Source organism: Podarcis erhardii (genome assembly GCF_964252035.2).
Source record: "Podarcis erhardii genome assembly, chromosome: 8".
Taxonomy (NCBI): Eukaryota; Metazoa; Chordata; class Lepidosauria; order Squamata; family Lacertidae; genus Podarcis; species Podarcis erhardii.
In genome coordinates this window covers 33,175,491-33,193,257 of record NC_138499.1, presented here as the reverse complement: position 1 = coordinate 33,193,257, position 17,767 = coordinate 33,175,491, and the positions used below count along the sequence as shown (strand labels likewise).

Sequence of the window (17,767 nt, the reverse complement as noted above, 5' to 3'; positions counted from 1 at the left end):
AATGCCTTCTCACATATCCATCTGCCCATCCTGTAAAATCAATGGATGATACCCGAACTAGTGGTCCCTGCACAGGACGACATATGTAGTGCTGGGGTCCATGGAAGGGCCTTTTCAATGGTGGCTCCATGTCTGTAGAATACCCTCATCACCAAGGTGTGCCTAGCGACATTGTTGTTTTCCTTTGTGAAACAGGTGAAGACACACCTCTTCTACCAGGCTTTGTGAGGAGGGCAACTGTGACTGAAGTAATTTCTAAATATTTTGAGGATTGCATTTTATTACAAGTTGTATCAAAACAATTGTTATTTAAGTTCTTGTTGTCAATAATAATAATAATAATAATAATAATAATAATAATAATAATAAATAATTTATTATTTATACCCCGCCCATCTGGCTGAGTTTCCCCAGCCACCCTGGGCGGATTCCAACAAAGATTAAAAATACATTAAAACCCGTGGCCTTTTGTCACAGGACAGTATTTAAATTAATACCAAATCATTATATATTCTTCCGTCCATGCTGTGCATGATTATTTAGGAGCACTACATGCGTTACTTCCCCCCATCCCAATGGAAATCAAGTTTCAGACGGCAATAGACACGACAGTAACAAAATCATTGGAATATATACAGGATCCTTTGACATTCTTACAACTCTAATCTTCTAAATAAATAAATAAATAAGCTAAAGTAATTCTGCAGATAATGGCTATACAATGCCTTTTATTCAAGTCCACCCATACCTGAAAGCCTTGGATCCTTGCCAGATATTCCAGTTGCTTTGAAGGTTGCACCGTAGAACAAGGGGCAGTGACTGACATTCCTTTCAGTCCTATAGCTTCAGCAGTGGGAGATGTTCCGTTCATGAGCAGTTCCCTGGCAATTGTAGCTGTATTATTAGTGGCAGGAGATGTGCTGAAGAAACAACTAGATGCTTGGCTCATTTCCTTGGAGGACAAATAGTTTACAGGGGTACCAGGGGATGCTTTGTTGCGGCTCGCTTCCATTTCTTGATAAACATCAGGAGAGAGATGGAGTATTCCCTTTGGTGCTGAAAACAAGAACAAAGACCCTTTTTACTCTACCTGTAATTGTTTAAATATTACCAAACAGAACATTGCCAGTAAACACATTCTACTTTCAGATACCTCTTATTGAAACCATCAGTTTCATCCTCACAAGTCTCATCATTGTCAATCATCATCAGTGATGATATCGTGGCATCTGTTTCTTACTTCTCTATGTGGAAGATACACTTAAATCTTAGCCATCTTCCAGAAATGCATAATAATATTAGATGCCATTTTTCAGTGCAGGGCAGTAGATATGCGGCCATATTCACACATAATGCCAAACCTGAACAACCCCAAACAAAACATCAGGCTTTAGCCTCCCACCTTCCAACATGGTTGTTGGGAGATTTCCCCACAGCTTTGATTTCCTTTTTCCTGAGTCCTGGCTTAGAGTTATATTTGAACCAGGCATCCTGCTTTAAAATAAAGTTGGTGGATTAACCTCAAAAGAGAGGGAAGACTGTACATCAGACACTTTTCTTGGGCTCATTCAGGCTCAACATACAAATGCAACAAGGTTTGGATCGATGATTTTGGGGTTCAATGTTCCACCCAACCTTTGGTGGCCCTTAGCTCACTGGCCTAGCACAGGTTTTTCTGCAAAGGTTCTGTGTTCAGTACTTCACTTCTTCAGTTAAAATGATATCAGAGAGCAGGGCTGAGAAAGACCTCTTCCTGTGATCTTGCGAGAGCTGCCAGTCAAAGGAAAACAGTACTGGGCTACATGAAGTGATCTGCTTCAGTTTAAGAATCTTCAGGGCACAACATATTAAATACATCACTTTAATAAATGCCTGAAATCTGTGCCTTGCTCCTTCTGTCCCACCATGGCAATCAGAAAAACACCCAACTTTTGTAACCGAGATGGTGAAATACAGTGGGAAGTAATAGATAGATGATTTCTGCTGGCATATTTGCAGAGAAAATCAAGGGACAATGCCAATACAGATGGTGAAGGGCTCACGTTTCCTTTGAATGTGGCCTAATGCAAATCCAGTCTCCATAAAAGCTTTTCAGATATATACAGATGCAACATTTTAAATAGCAGGACATGAACAAAATACATGTATTTGTTCAGAAATAATAACAGAAGTAATATGGTGAAAGAAAACCCATTTAAAATTCCAGTACAATACTATAAACCTTTTCAAACCACATCAAAAAGTACAGATGTCTAGTCCACTGATGTAATATCACTTCAAACAAACATTTCACATGCTCTCTCAGCCTTTTCAGTGTTTTTACATGATCCACCCAAATATCTAACTGCTGTCTGGAACAATAGTCGGGAATTCGTCCAGATTACTAATCTTTTTAAATGTTAAAACAACTAATATGGAGCATAGGATGAATAAAAAACTCTCTCGCATAATATACCATATGTTTTTCAATTGTATCCACATTACTGTAATAACATCATTCAATTAGCAATAATGACAAGGACTTTCCACTTATGTAACACCTTTTGTTTTGAGGATTTGGAAGCACTATACACGTCAACAAATTATGTCACACAATACTCCTTTGAGGTTTCTGCCATTCCCATCTACTACCAACAATATTTATAAAAATAATCTCATGTTTTAAGTAAGATCATATAATAACATTTTCCTGTATTTCCACTACAAAAAAGGGAACAAAATAGGGGTTTTACTGCAGAAACTATAAATTCTAGATAGCTACTTTTAAACTTTATTTTTAAGACCAGTTAATGCATTACATTATAGCTTTGTAATACTTAAGTTGCTGATTAAGAAAAACCTTTGAACTTCCTAGTTATTTCTTTTTCAAACATACTGGCTTCTGATCATAAATAGCAAACTGTGTATAACTGTATATCAATTTTAATATCAAGTAGGAGAATTGTGTCTGTGACACAGAGTACTACATGAATAGTATCTTACTTCTTCTAGATTAGAATAAAAAATGTTACAAAAAGTTTGAGGAGCACTTATAGATTGACCCAAACTTTCCCTACACATGGGAAGTGCCTGCAGTCACTGAGTTTTCATAGACCTGTGACATTAAAGCCTCCTTTTAAAAAATTAAAATACTAAAGTTTTCTTTTAGTGGCTATATTAAAAGCATTTAACTTTTACTAAACAAAACACACAACAAGAAGAAAAAAGCCTAGTACAGTGTTACCTTGGTTCTCGAACGGAATCTGTTCCGGAAGTCCATTCAACTTCCAGAAACGTTTGAAAACCAAGGTGCAGCTTCTGATTGGCTGCAGGAGCGTCCTCCACTCAATCAGAAGGCGCAGAAGCCGCGTCAGACATTCGGCTTCCAAAAAACGTTCGCAAACCGAACACTCACTTCCAGGTTTGCGGCATTCAGGAGCCAAAACATTCAAGTTACTACAGTCATTTGGTGACTACAGTCACCAAGGTATGACTGTAATTGGTTTATTTCCATAACAATGAATACAACCTGTGTAGGTAAAATGCTTTGTGACATGTTTATTTATTTAAAACATTTTTAACCTGCTCCTCAGTCAAAAAGGCTCCCAGAGTAGCTTAAAGGTAAAGGTAAAGGTAAAGGTAAAGGTAAAGGTAAAGGGACCCCTGACCATTAGGTCCAGTCATGACTGACTCTGGGGTTGCAGTGCTCATCTCACTTTATTGGCCGAGGAAGCCGGCGTACAGCTTCCAGCATGTGACCAGCATGACTAAGCTGCTTCTGGCGAACCAGAGCAGCGCACGGAAACGCCGTTTACCTTCCCGCCTGAGCGGTACCTATTTATCTACTTGCACTTTGACGTGCTTTTGAACTGCTAGGTTGGCAGGAGCAGGGACCGAGCAATGGGAGCTCACCCCGTCGCGGGGATTCGAACCGCCGACCTTCTGATCAGCAAGTCCTAGGCTCTGTGGTTTAACCCACAGCGCCACCCACGTGCCAGAGTAGCTTACATAAGATCAATTTTAAAAAGACAGCCTTTGCACATAGGCTTGTAATATAAAAGACACAACACAGTCTGAAAAAGGCAGGAAAAGGAAAACAACCAAACTAAAGGTAGCAGTTCTAATAATGACCAGTTAGAATGGAAATAGGTCAGCGAAGAAATGAGCCAGATGAAGCTGGTCTTTCAGCAGAGCAACTATCAATCCCCGCCCCCCCCCCCCCATTTAAGAAAGTAAATAGATACATATGTATGAAGGTCTGTATACAATTATATTAGAAAAATATGCAGACTGGAAAGACAGTGGTAATCACTCATTATTTAAAAACTCTAGAGAGGTTTTCTTCAAACAGTAGTCTCAAACGCAATCTTTTGTTTCAAAAACTACTTGAGGATTGCCTTGCTGGTTTAGAACAATATTCCACTAGTCCAGTGGTTTTTAATTGCATTTTAATTGCTTCTTTTATTTCTTATAGTATTGTCTTTTATTGTATTACAATTTGAATAATAATATTATTATTCAAATTGCAATACAATGTAATAAATAAAAGAAGCAATAAAATGCAATTAACTATCAATATGAGTATTGAATGTGATGAAGCTTATTCATGGCGCTATCAAGGAAGTCCTGCTCCAGTCCACCATTCAGTTTCCAAGAACTGCTAGCCAGATACTACTGGAAACTCACAAGCAACAGGACACAAGGGTGGCAGCTATTCCTAATTGTTCCCAGCATCTGGTATTCAGAGGATTACCATAGCTGTCAACCTTCCCTTTTTTTGCCGGAAATTCCCTTATTCCAGCGCCGTTTCCCACTGCTTCCCGCTACTATCCCGCATTGTTAGATATCCTATAGACTGTCCCCAGGACAGGTGAGGCTGCTGATCCCTTATTTTCAAGGCTGCTGATCCCTTATTTTCAAATCTGAAAGTTGACAGCTATGGATTACTTTCTTATACAGAGAGGACCCAGTTCAAAATTAACAACCACTGTCAGACCTCTCCTCCATGAATCTGTCTAATCCATTTTTAAAAACCATTAAAATGTTTGCTCAACAGTTCTGCTAACCATTTACAGAAAGAAAAAAGAAAACAAAATGCAACCTGTATGCAACCATACTAAGTTATAGTCTCGCCACAACAGAAAGAGGACGAAAAGTTACTTATGAGCCTCAACCAAGGAGAAGTACAGAGACTGTGCTGTCATCGTCTGCGTCTCAGAATGGTCTGCTTTTATAGGACCATTAGTGCTCCCCCCCCCCAGTATTCATAGGATAGTAGTCTTCAAAAACACCTACCACTTGGTAGGTTTGCAAGTTGCTGTTATTAAGAAAACGGTCAGAAATTACACAATCTCTGACTTCACAATCGCTTTCAGAGTTTCACTAAAAGTCTTGGAACATATCAACTACAGCAATCCAAAATGTATTTCTCAGGATGTGTACACAATTTGTGCAGTCAGATAGAACAGAGTTTTGGACTCACACATTTCCCCTCCTTCCTCTCCCCACACTCCAAAATTAATAAGCTTCTTTCTGGCTCTTGGCAGGAATGCTAGATTCTGGTTTGTGATCCTGATTTCAACTAAAACTCATGATTTGCTCAAACCATAGGGTTGTAACCAATGGTGTTAATCTACTAATGGAAGACATCTGTGTTAAGAGGGAAACAATTTCCAGTAATTTCCCCTCTTTCCTACAAGCTTCCGACAGTCCCCCTAAATTTGCTCCGGAGAGCATCCAATGCTTTGGAGCAGATTGGGGACCTGCAGAGGAAGATGTAATCCCACCCCTCCTCATTCTACTGAAAGACGCTTTCCAACAGTAGGGTGACACCAATGGATACCACCATAGCTTGGCACATTCAGATGCAACAGCAAACTATGGTTTGCCAGGAACATAGAAAGATTCAGAAATCGTAGCACAAGAAGTTCAGGTCTATTCTAATTATGCCCGTAATGTGAAACCATGGTTTGACAATATGATGTAATGCACTTTATGTTTAGTATATATTTAGTATATTCCGAACAGCCTCATGGAGACTCTTATACAGAACTGTATTGCTGAAACATGTTATTAACCTGAGTCATGATAAAATAATTCCAAGCATTTCTCTATTCAGTCAGTAATAACCATCGAATTGTCAGTACCTTTGGTACCATCATAAATTAATTTTCACAAAAAAGCACAGAAAATACACTCTGAGGCACCCTTTCAATAGTAATAGAAAAGAGCAGAAATACAAGCATAAAGACATTGTGCTTTATACGCTCATATTCAGTTGGCACAAAATGCCAGGCAATTTAAACTCTTGAGAATGGTTTGCAAGTACCACTTTTGGAATTTCCAAGAAACATCCGTGGAAAAAAGGAACAGCAAAACACAAGAATGTGATCACAACAGCCATCTACAACAGTACTGGTAAACAGAGTGGCTGTTCAGTCGCTATTTTACCAAGAGTAGACAACACAGTAAGAGTGGGAGAGTCAGGTTCAACTGCAGTTCACATGTATTCTGCTTTTTTCACGACACCTCTGCCATTGCTCAACTGAATTCTTCTGGAATACCAATGGCTCTGCTATTTTTTACTTAATGGGCAGTGAGTTCAGGTAGCAGCACTCTACAAAGAGTTTTGAAGAGTGATTCACATTATGTTGTCATCTCAAATATTTTCTGTTGTGTTTCTGCATTTATTTAAGACAGGTTAACACTATCACCTCCCCCAGTATTTATGTGTGACTTGCTTAATCAGAATGAAGATGAGAAATGGACATTATACTGAAAACAGTGCTGACAGGTAGTATCCGCACTCAGATGTGCATTCCAATGTGCACATCTAACCAAGGACTACAGTTTCTGATCCAGTAAGCCTTTGTGTGTGTACTTCTCCTTTAGCAGAATGGAGGCTTATACAGGGCTCTGGCATGTCTTTTTGTTTTCTAATATCTGGGTTTTAAGGGTTTTGGGATAAGGCAGGGTGAAGATCAAGATTGAGTACACTGTGGCTTTGTGACCTGCAAGAAATAAATCCACCAAGCTAAGTCTGTTGCCTTTTTTTTTTTTTAATCTTTTAGACACTAAATTATACATCTTAGAGAAGTGGCAAAAAGTGTAGTGGTAATGGATTCAGTTCCTTAAGTGGAAATTCTAGGAGTGTCAATGACAGCAATAGTAATTACTGCAAGTATTATAAATTACATATTTGATGGTGCTGTTTCATTAACAAAATATCTGCATCATCAGACACAAAAGGTATAACATCACAAAAACTGGGCAAACCCAACAGCATGCATGACTCAGTGAAAATGACAGATACAGCAGAATGTAGTATCTATTCGTAACTAGCTTGTGCTGATAAAGATATGTCTCAACACTACGTCAAAAACTGTGGAAGCCAAGGGAACAAGCTAGCAAACAAAACTGAAGAAAACTGATGCATGCAAGTTTATGGTAACAGAAAGAAGTGGTAGCAATAATCTTTTAATGTAAGAACTGACAGAGTATTGCACAAGTTCACTATGGTCCATCAATCTAGAAGAGGAACATTCATGTCTTTGTTCAAGCTGAAATGAAAGACAGCTTTAGGTCTGAGCTGAGGTCTGGTCAAAGGATGCACAAGAAAGTTGGATCATGATTCAAGGCAGCCAGTTTCTTAACCTTGTTGATAGATATAGTCACAACCAAAAAGGCCATCTTAAAAGAAAGGAGCTGAAGGTCACATATGGCTGAAGACAAGAGAGGAAGCCTTCAAATCTCATCGTCTCTGTTCAACAACATCTGGAATGCCACAGGTTTCCTGTTCCTGCTGCAGGTATGAAGAGTTTGCCCATGCAGGAGGACAAAATGAACGGAAGACACAGGTTCAACAGAATCTTCCAGAGAAGGTTAGCGTGTGGATGAGACAATATACAATATCCTTAAATCTGTGAATTATATGTAGAGACTGACATGGGATTGAGCATAAGTGAGAAAGGAAGATAGCCATTCTGGTTTGAAAGACAATACATGTTCCAAGATCTGGAATGTCAGACAACAAACAGAGCCAAATTGTTTTATAGAAACAAAGGAATAGAATCAAGTCTACAAAGATGCATGGGAGTGTCTAGTTATCGATGCACATGAAGTAGATCTGGGGACAACTTGAAAGCTGATGTCTTTTCTATACTCAAAAGCTGAGGGATCAGATATTGTGATGTAGAACTCTATCCCAGTTCTAGAAGAACTGGTCCTGCACTGTGGCAATTGAGAGGAAGTTCCCTTGAGAGAGTTAAGAGGATACAGTGGTGCCCCGCAAGACGAATGCCTCGCAAGACGAAAAACCCGCTAGACGAAAGGGTTTTCCGTTTTTCGAGGCGCTTCGCAAGACGAATTTCTCTATGGGCTTGCTTCGCAAGACGAAAACATCTTGCAAGTCTCCCCCCCCCCTTTTTCTAAGCCGCCAATAGCCGCTTAGCCGCTAATAGCCGCTAAGCCGCTAATAGCGCTAATCCGCTAAGCCGCTAATAGGGTTGCTTCGCAAGACGAAAAAACCGCAAGACGAAGAGACTCGCGGAACGGATTCTTTTTGTCTTGTGAGGCACCACTGTACTGTGGTCAAAGGTAGATGCTAGATGTACTATCTCAACCACTGCACTATAGGAACCTGGGCCATAAAGAAAAATGTTTTTTAATCACATGCATTTGAAATAAACAAATCAGAAGGATAAAGGCTTAGCTAATAGAAAGGCAAGGAAAATAAAGCTCCAAAGTCACGTAGAGGCAGGATTTTTTTTGAGAGATACAATTCTCAATGCATTTAGAAGTATGTACCAACCCTACCCATCAGAACATGGGTGGAAGAATTTTCTGTTGCCCTTAGAAGGGAGGGGCAGGGCCAGGAGTAAAGACTCCCTAGCTGAAGCTCTTGAAGGTTTTGGAAATGACTCTGCCCAAGTGCAGAACACAACTGTGGGACCTCAGAGACCAAAAGAAGAAAAACACCGAATCCTTGCAAACAATAGAAAGCCCTCAAGATAAACTAGCAAAACACAATTGTAAAAAAGTATCACCCTGCCTCTCAGATTTGACTTTCTCATATAGCAAACATAAGGAATACATTTTATTCACTCTTGAAGTGACTCATTATCATCCATAGAAAATTCACAAGTGTTAAATTAGCCACAGGAGGGCTCCACTGACATTCCCTGTCCCTGGATCAAAAGAAACATATGGAGACGTGCAAAAGAGAATTCACAAAATTATTCAAACACAAGGCCTATAAATGTCAAACAAGTATGTTTCTCATTTCAGACGAAAACCTATGAGCATGCAAAAATTCATAAATAACTGCCTTAATGTACTTGGTTTATCAAAAAATATTAGTAACTACGAAGTAAATGTGGGATTTTGGTAAACAGTCTTCAAATTGTTTTGACATGGCTTCTTACCTGGTACTGTCCAATAAACATAAATTGTTATATTCAGACAAACTTAGATTTGGAAGGGGGAAAACCCTATGACATTAATATCTGTTTTTCTCCATGCTTATTCTTCTTTGTTCCTTGGGAGTTCATTAGTTCCTGCTGGTTGTTCACCACCTGAAATCATAATCATCTGTTTGTGACATCACAATTAGTTACTGCGAAAATGATTAGTGTGTCACAAACAGATGATTATGATTTCAGATGGTGAACAAACAGCAGGAGCAGATGGACTCCTAAGGAACAAAGTTCCTGATTTCATGCAAAAGTCCAAAGTAATAAATGAGTTAGGGAAGAAAAACAAGTGTTTTCAAATAAAAGGTTTTCCATGGTTTGGGATTTTCACATGAACATTTCAGATGTAGACTAAATTTAATCCTGATGTATATTAAGAAGAACTTGTTTAAACCATGATTCTGATTAACTATGTTCTAATGTTGTTTTCAATTTTAAGTTCTATCTGATGTCCTTTTAGAAGTCACATGACCTTGAAGAAAGATTATTTTGAACACTGATTGTGATATAACCAGAGCTAACCTGTTTTATTCTGGGTTTTGATTTTTTTATTTTCCTTTTTTGAATGGGCTGCCATGACTATTTGACCCTAAAGTTGCAATCCTAATCCCACTCACCTAGGCATAAAACCATTCAATTCAACAGGACTCAGTTCTGTTTAGACATTACCAAACATTCAAAAAGGAGAGAAATAGTAATCATGGGGGACTTCTTCCCTGATATCTGTTGGGATTCAAACTCTGCCAAGAGTGTAAGGTCTGACAAATTCCTCCATTGCATTGCTGACAATTTCATTTCCCAGAAGATGGAAGAACCAACAAGGGGGTCATCTATCTTGGACCTGGTCCTCACCAACAGGGAGGAACTGATTGATGGAGTGCAAGTGCTTGGAAACTTGGGAGGAAGTGATCATGTTCTCCTGGGTTTCAGGATACAGAGGCAAGGGAAAACTGAGTGTGGTCGGAGAGGGCAACCAAGACAAACAAGGTTCTGGAAACTAAGCCTTATGAGGAACGCTTGAAGGAGCTGGGTATGTTTAGCCTGGAAAAGAGAAGTCTGAGAACAGATATGATAGCCATCTTCAAATATCTTAAGGGCTGTCACATGGAGGAGGGAGCATGTTTGTTTTCTCCTGCTCTAGAGGGTAGGACTCAAATCAATGGCTTCAAGTTGCAAGAAAACTTGCTGACAGTAAGAGCTGTTCAGCAGTGGAGCAGACTCTCACGAGAAGTGGTGGACTCTCCTTCCTTGGAGGTTTTTAAACAGTTGGATGGCCCAATGGCTACTTCTTGAGAATACAGATATCTTGGATCTGGAAGGCTACGACAATAACTTTGGTTGGCATGCATACTTATGGTACGACAAGGTAAAGGTTCATAGAAACTTTAAAAACCATATTGTCAGGAAAGCACTCTATAATGTATGGAATCGATATAAAGATTTGTTGGAGAGTAAAACCCCCAGGTGGTTGTCACCAATGGAAGCTAAGGCGGTAAAAAGATTGAACATGGATTCAGACTGGCCAAAATATTGTGAAATTATAGAATATGATGGTGAAAAGTTGAAACTACAGAGTTTTGAGAAATTAAAACCTAAAGTCCGAGATTGGTTACATTATTACCAGATTAATGAGACCTTTAAGCAGGACAGGAAACTAGGATTCCAGAAGGAGAGGTCAAAGTTAGAAACAGAATTGTTAGAACCCAATACTAAGAATTTGTCTAGAATGTATAATCTGCTGCTAAAATGGAACACACAGGATGAAACGGTTAAATCAGCTATGATTAAGTGGGCACAAGATATTGGTCATGATATTATGTTTGCTGACTGGGAGCAGTTATGGACCACAGGTATTAAATTCACGGCATGTAGTGCCTTAAAAGAGAATATAATGAAAATGATCTATAGGTGGTACATGACCCCAGTCAAGCTTGCAAAGATATATCATTTGCCCAATAACAACTGTTGGAAGTGTAATGAATGCGAAGGAACTTTTTATCATCTTTGGTGGACCTGCCCGAAGATTAAGGCCTACTGGGAAATGATCTATAATGAAATTAAGAAAATCCTTAAGTGGACGTTTGCAAAGAAACCGGAGGCTTTTCTCTTGGGCATGGTAGGCCAAATGATTCCAAAGAAAGATAGAACATTTTTTATGTACGCAACAACAGCAGCAAGAATTCTTTTGGCAAAGTACTGGAAGACTAAAGAACTACCTACTCTGGAAGAATGGCAGACCAAGGTGACTGAATTTATGGGACTGGCAGAGATGACCGGCAGAATTCGTGACCAGAGGAGAGAGACAGTGGAAGAGGACTGGAAAAAATTTAAAATTTATCTTAAAAGTTGTTGTAAAATTTCGGAATGTTAAGATGTCAAGGGATTTGATATAAAGAATTACAGCTGTAAAAATTTAAGCTTAAGAAAATTTTAAAGAGAATTAAATATAAAAATGGATGAAGGATTGCTAAAAAATTTTAAAACAAGGATGCAGTGAAGGGGAGGTATGGGGAAGTCGTGTTATGTTTGTTTGTTTTTTGTTTATGTTTTAAAATTATTTAAAAAAATAAATAAAAATAAACAGTTGGATGGCCATCTGTCATAGATACTTTAGCTGAGACTCCTGCAGGGGGTTGGACTAGATGACCCTTGGATCCCTTCCAACTCTATGATTCTATATTCAGGTAGGTAGCCGTGTTGGTCTGATGCAGTCAAAATAGATTTAAAAATTGTCCTTTGTTCTTGGTATAAACTTTTGTGTATCTGAAGAAGAGTGCATGCACACGAAAGCTTATACCAAGAACAAACTTAGTTGTTCTCTGAGGTGCTACTGGACTACATGAGAGAGAATATGAGAGAGAGATTCTATGTTCAGGATTGCACTGTAAATTATCAAGTGATTTTTTAATTTAAAAAGTTCCCTGTCGGTAGTGGAAGATTAACTAGGACTTCCATGTTCTAAAGAGTCTTTGAAAAACTTACAGCATGGAAACACTACTTTAGCAAAAACACATTTTAAACATTAAAAAAGCTACAGAAAATGGTAGTTACCTTTCCAAATTAGATTTCAGTTTCGAAATAGGAAGGTTTCATTTCCATGGATGACTGATACTTCTTACTGAAGCCCTCGCAATACAAAACATGTATAATTCTAACTGACTTACCAAAACAGGTTATTGGAACTAGAGGTCCTTAAAAGGTATTCTGAGGACCATTTTATCTTCCTACATATTATACTACTATAGCAATTTCTTTGAGAGTCAACTGTTTGGAAGCTTAACCTGTTTTCTTTTTTGTGATAAGGGCACAGGAGCAGGGCCAGGAAAAAAACCGGTGTCGGAGTTGGAGGCACTGAACCTGGACTCACTTCAGTTGGAAATTTCATGTAAAACTTCTGCAAGAATGCAGTAGGGGACTGACAGGTACAAGCCCACAGTTCCAAGCTTCTCTTATTGTGACAGACTGGTTGTTCCAGCCAGTCTAAACTCTGTGGTTAGACCAACACCCAAGAAGAGTGTCATGTATGTTTGTTTTTTATAAATGCCATAAGTGCTTTTGTTTGGATTGACTAAAAGCTAGGGATCCTAAAAGCTACAGATTCTCTCTCTCTCTCTCTCTCACACACACACACACACACACTCAGGGGCTCTTTATTATCAGCATAAAATGCCTAAAGGAATACAGATCCTAGGTTCCCTGAGAGCAGGTCTACATTGTATGAGGCAAACAAGGGATTCCCAACTTGTGTTTGATTCATAATACTAAGGTGGACCTGTGAGGATATGTATGAGTAGATGACAGGGGATGCTTAATCCTCCCTTTCTTCAGCACACACAATCCCTCCCTTTTGGCCACGTTTTGTTACAATTCTGATTCCTAGACCAGAAATAATGCCAGCTGGTAAGAAAAATTACTTGGGGGGGGGGTGAGGGAGTAGTTGCCAAGGACAATCAGCGCTTAGTGCGGTGGGTGGGTGTCAACCACCGCCCTATTTCCTACCAATCCACCCTTGAAAATGCCCCCTTCACGTTCATTATTTGGTTCATGAGAGACACCACTGTTTTGCTCTGAGGTAGTGTGTAGTTCCACCCTGGGCATCCATCTTTTCTACGGCCAACAGACACATTTTATGGCATAGTCATTTTTTTTCTTGGTTCTTTGCAGAAAAAGCCTTCTTGGAGTTCTGGCACCAATCACAACACTCTCAATACCCAACAGTCACCCTAGATATTGCAATTGGCTTTTGTGGGGTTAAATCTATCTAACCACCCATCTCCTATATTTCAACAAAATTGTGCTTTGACAAGTGTTCTGATCTATAATGATGAAAAATATACAGTGCTTTTAAAATATTGTTAGATGTTATATAAACATATTAATTATTTATATTTATTTTATTTATTAAATTCCTGTACCGCCCTTCATCTGAGGACCACAGGGCAGTTTACAATATCAAAATGTGAAAATGCATAACATAGTAACAAGCATAGTAACATAGAAAATGCATAGTAACATAGTAAAACACCACCACAACCACCCCAGTTTTAAAGGCCATAGATGGTTTATTTAGCCAATATTTAAATTCAATATTGACATGAACAAGTTAAGCATGTTAAAATGTAATGGGGTGAATTCTGCTTAAGAAGCAGCTGTTACACATACACACACAAGCCTGGCCTTAATCTGCACAGACATGTACTAATCTATATTCTCCAGATCCATTAAAACTGGTCTTTCACACCCATAAAGCCAGCTTCAACTGGATTACCCGGTGTCCTGTTTTGAGATGGGTGGGGCTCAGGTATATCAGGAACATTCTTGGGAGAAGAAGATGGACTAGGGGCAGATACCTGGGAACTGTAGTTTCAGAGCTACAATTCCCAGCACTCTTAACAAACCAGAGTTCCCTGGATTCTTGGGGAGAAGTTACGTGCTTTAAACATGCATTGGGGGTACTTTAAATGTATGATGTGGATTTGCGCTAAGAACGTTCAATATCTGTTCACCCAAATTTTAGTTCAAGCCATGTTTTTCCACAGGACCAAAGATCATCTGTTTTTAAAAACCATGGCCTCTAGAGAATCGTTTAAAATTTGTGTATCTCAAAATGAATGCATTGGGAAGAAATTACAAATGCTTCAGGACATTTTCCCAAGCCAAGAGTCAGTCGGATGATTAGGTCTAATCATTAGGTCTAATCAATTAGGACTCAGTCGGATGATTAGGTCTACTCACACAACCTTTGAAACTGGCAAGAGAACTTCATTAATGATCTCTATGGTTTTACATATGCTCTGGGAATCTTTATAAGTCAAGCCTTTATAGATTTCCACTTCTCAGATGCCAACCATCAAGAGCAAAAGGACAACATAAAAACATCAACAAACCAACCTTATGGAACAAGCATAACTGATACCTCTACAATATCTGAAATTTTGTTCCAGTCTTTTACCCTTCAATCATAATCTCATGTTCAGATTGCTAGCCAAAGACTAAAAAGTGGAAGGGGGGAATTAATAAAGTATTAGGCAATGCATGCATTGCAAAATAGAAAAGAAAAATATTGTGATGTACCATTTCACAAGCAAAACATAGGCTACCATCTTTCTTCACAAGACTATAAACCTTAAAAAAAAAGACATATACTGTACCAGAAAAAAATGTCCTGGATAAACTAACATTATCTATAATAATTTTAAAATGGTAGTTTAAAGCGGAGCAGAAGGTGAGAGAATATCAAAAATGAATGAATATAGAAATGTCACTTACTGTTATTTGCTGATTCAGGATATTCAACATTTTGGCCATTCCACCCCTTGATGTCACCTGGCTGACAAAGATAAACAAGAACAAATAAAAATAAAATAAACAAGAACAAAAAAATGATATAAAGCATAAATACTGTGAAATAACATTTCAGTATACATAGAAATTTGTCAGCAGGGGTAGGATGTTTAGAAAGTTCTGCTGCACTGTTTTATCGATAAGAAAATCAGTAGAGTCCTGCTGGATTAAACCAAATACCGGTATCCATCTTGTGCAGCACCCTATTTTCCACAATGGCCAACAGATGTCTCTGAGAAGCCCACAAATACGACATGAAACTGTCTCCTGTTTTTGCCATCCAGCAACAGGATGTAGTTAGCATCCGTCTCAAGAGACAATAGGTTACGCCTCCAGGTCTGAAGTCAAACCTCTGCATTAGCACAGAAATGACCTCCCTGGGCAGTGTGTACTGAGGTCCTGGGATGCACAGATGACAAGACCCGCTTCTCGACCTCACTGACGTGGTGCAAAAGAAAGCAGAGTAATACATCTGGCACCAGCTGGGCTGCAGGACTTGCCAGAAGGAGGCGTACAAGGTGCCACCCAACTGTCTTAGGGACTCCTCTGATTTGTGCAGCATTTACTCCTTAGGCTTTTCTCCTCCTCAAGGTAAGGTAAAGGTACCCCTGCCCGTACGGGCCAGTCGTGTCCGACTCTAGGGTTGCGCGCTCATCTCGCTTAAGAGACTGGGAGCCAGCGCTGTCCGAAGACACTTCCGGGTCACGTGGCCAGCATGACGAAGCTGCTCTGGCGAGCCAGCACCAGCGCAGCACACGGAAATGCCGTTTACCTTCCCGCTATAAAGCGGTACCTATTTATCTACTTGCACTTAGGGGTGCTTTCGAACTGCTAGGTGGGCAGGAGCTGGGACCGAACGACGGGAGCTCACCCCGCCGCAGGGATTCGAACCGCCGACCATGCGATCGGCAAGTCCTAGGCACTGAGGTTTTACCCACAGCGCCACCCGCGTCCTCAAGGTAGTGGAGGTTTAAGATCAGAGTTTTCCTTCTCCTACATGGGTTACCTTCCCAGGTTGATGAGCATCACCTGCCCCTCACTTCCCTCTACAGCACGGGCAAAAACCAGCTTCTTGACTGTTGAACCTACTATTCGTCTCGTCTACTCAATCTGCCCAAGCCTTTCTTCTCATGCAGGGGAAGTCCCTAACTCACCATGATGTGGCTGCTACTTCATGCTGACAGCTTCTGGGAGCCACAGGTGAGAGCTGAGTGCAGACTGGGAACCAAAGTTGGGCAAACTACCCCAGAAGGAGCATGATGTGTCTCCCACCAGAGATACTACCACTCTCCTAACACCCCATACGCCCTGGGAACAGATACTCAGAAACATTGTTCTTTTGCAACAAGTAGTCATGGGTGCCCATACTGCTTCTAAATCTGAAGCTGATAATACAGTCATCATGACTAGTAGCCACTGACTGATTCTTCTTCCATGTGTTTGTTGAATCCCCTTCTAAAGTCATCTAAGCTAAGGGCCATCACCACATGCTGTTACCACAAATTCCATAATTTAATTACGCACTCTCTGGAATTTCCTGTCAATCTGTTTCATTGGATGGCTCCCAGTTTTTCTCCCAGAAGGAGAAAAAAAACGTATTCTGTATCCACTTATTCAATGACATGCAAGATTTTCATGTCTCCTCTTAATGGCTGTTTCCCCCTTAATCTAAGAAACTCCAAGCACTGTAGATTTTCTTGGTAAGATAAATTTATTTAAAAGCTTTCAGTTGACCAAAAAGGTGTCCATGATTAAACTGGACAGCATTTAATACAAATGTTTATAAGAACCATACAAGGCAAGCACCATCTTAAGAGGTGTTACCCCTTGTCTTTCAAATTGCAATGAATGCCTTTTCTTCTGTGATGCCTGCCAGGACGCATGAATGCAGTGTCTGACAACAAGCACAGGTTCGTTTCTTTAGAAAAAAATATTTTTACTCATATGCAATTTTCATATGTGTCACAGCCACCCAGGTGGGTCCCAGCTCACGAGAGACCTTACTCCGTTGTAGTTTACTTACAGGAAAAGTTTATTGAAGATAATTGCTTCTTTCACAGTTCAGCATTGTGGCTGTACGTCTGTCACGTTAGACCGCCGAAGTCCCCCTCTGACTCCTCCCCTCCTCCACACCAACTTAATAGCCTGGCTCTAGACCACCTCTTCCTCTCCTTTCTTTTCCGCAGGGTCTTTCTGCCCCCCTGGGTTCTCTCTTTCCGGGATTCGCCTGAGGCTGAATCCTCTGCCGCCTCCTGCCCCCTCCTTCTGGCTTTGGGGCCGGGCTCCTCCTCTGAGCTTTCCCCACTTCCGCGCGCCTCTATGTTTGAACTTGGCGCGCGTACGTTGCTTTTGACCTTTCCTTCGTCCTCTATACTGCCCCCTGTTCCACTCTCTACCCTTTCCGGCTGAACACCTTGCTCCAACCCCCTCTCTCTGTTTTCTCCTGTTCCTCCTCCCTCCGAGAGGCTGACAAC

General features: G+C 40.1%; 1 protein-coding gene across 4 annotated transcripts in view; it reads right to left on the bottom strand.

The window, feature by feature from the left end:
- Positions 1 to 17,767, bottom strand: part of STAU2 (staufen double-stranded RNA binding protein 2) — a 154,110-nt gene that overhangs the window by 79,245 nt on the left and 57,098 nt on the right. For all 4 annotated transcript variants that reach the window (XR_014159509.1, XM_081874270.1, XM_081874272.1 and 1 more), the window contains exons 11-12: positions 15,219 to 15,279; positions 749 to 1,056 (exon numbers count right to left, since the gene is read on the bottom strand). Coding sequence is in view for 3 of the 4 variants with exons in the window: in XM_081874270.1 (XP_081730396.1) it covers positions 749 to 1,056; positions 15,219 to 15,279 (369 nt within the window). In the remaining variant the exon portion in view is untranslated. The remainder of the gene's footprint in view (positions 1 to 748; positions 1,057 to 15,218; positions 15,280 to 17,767) is intronic.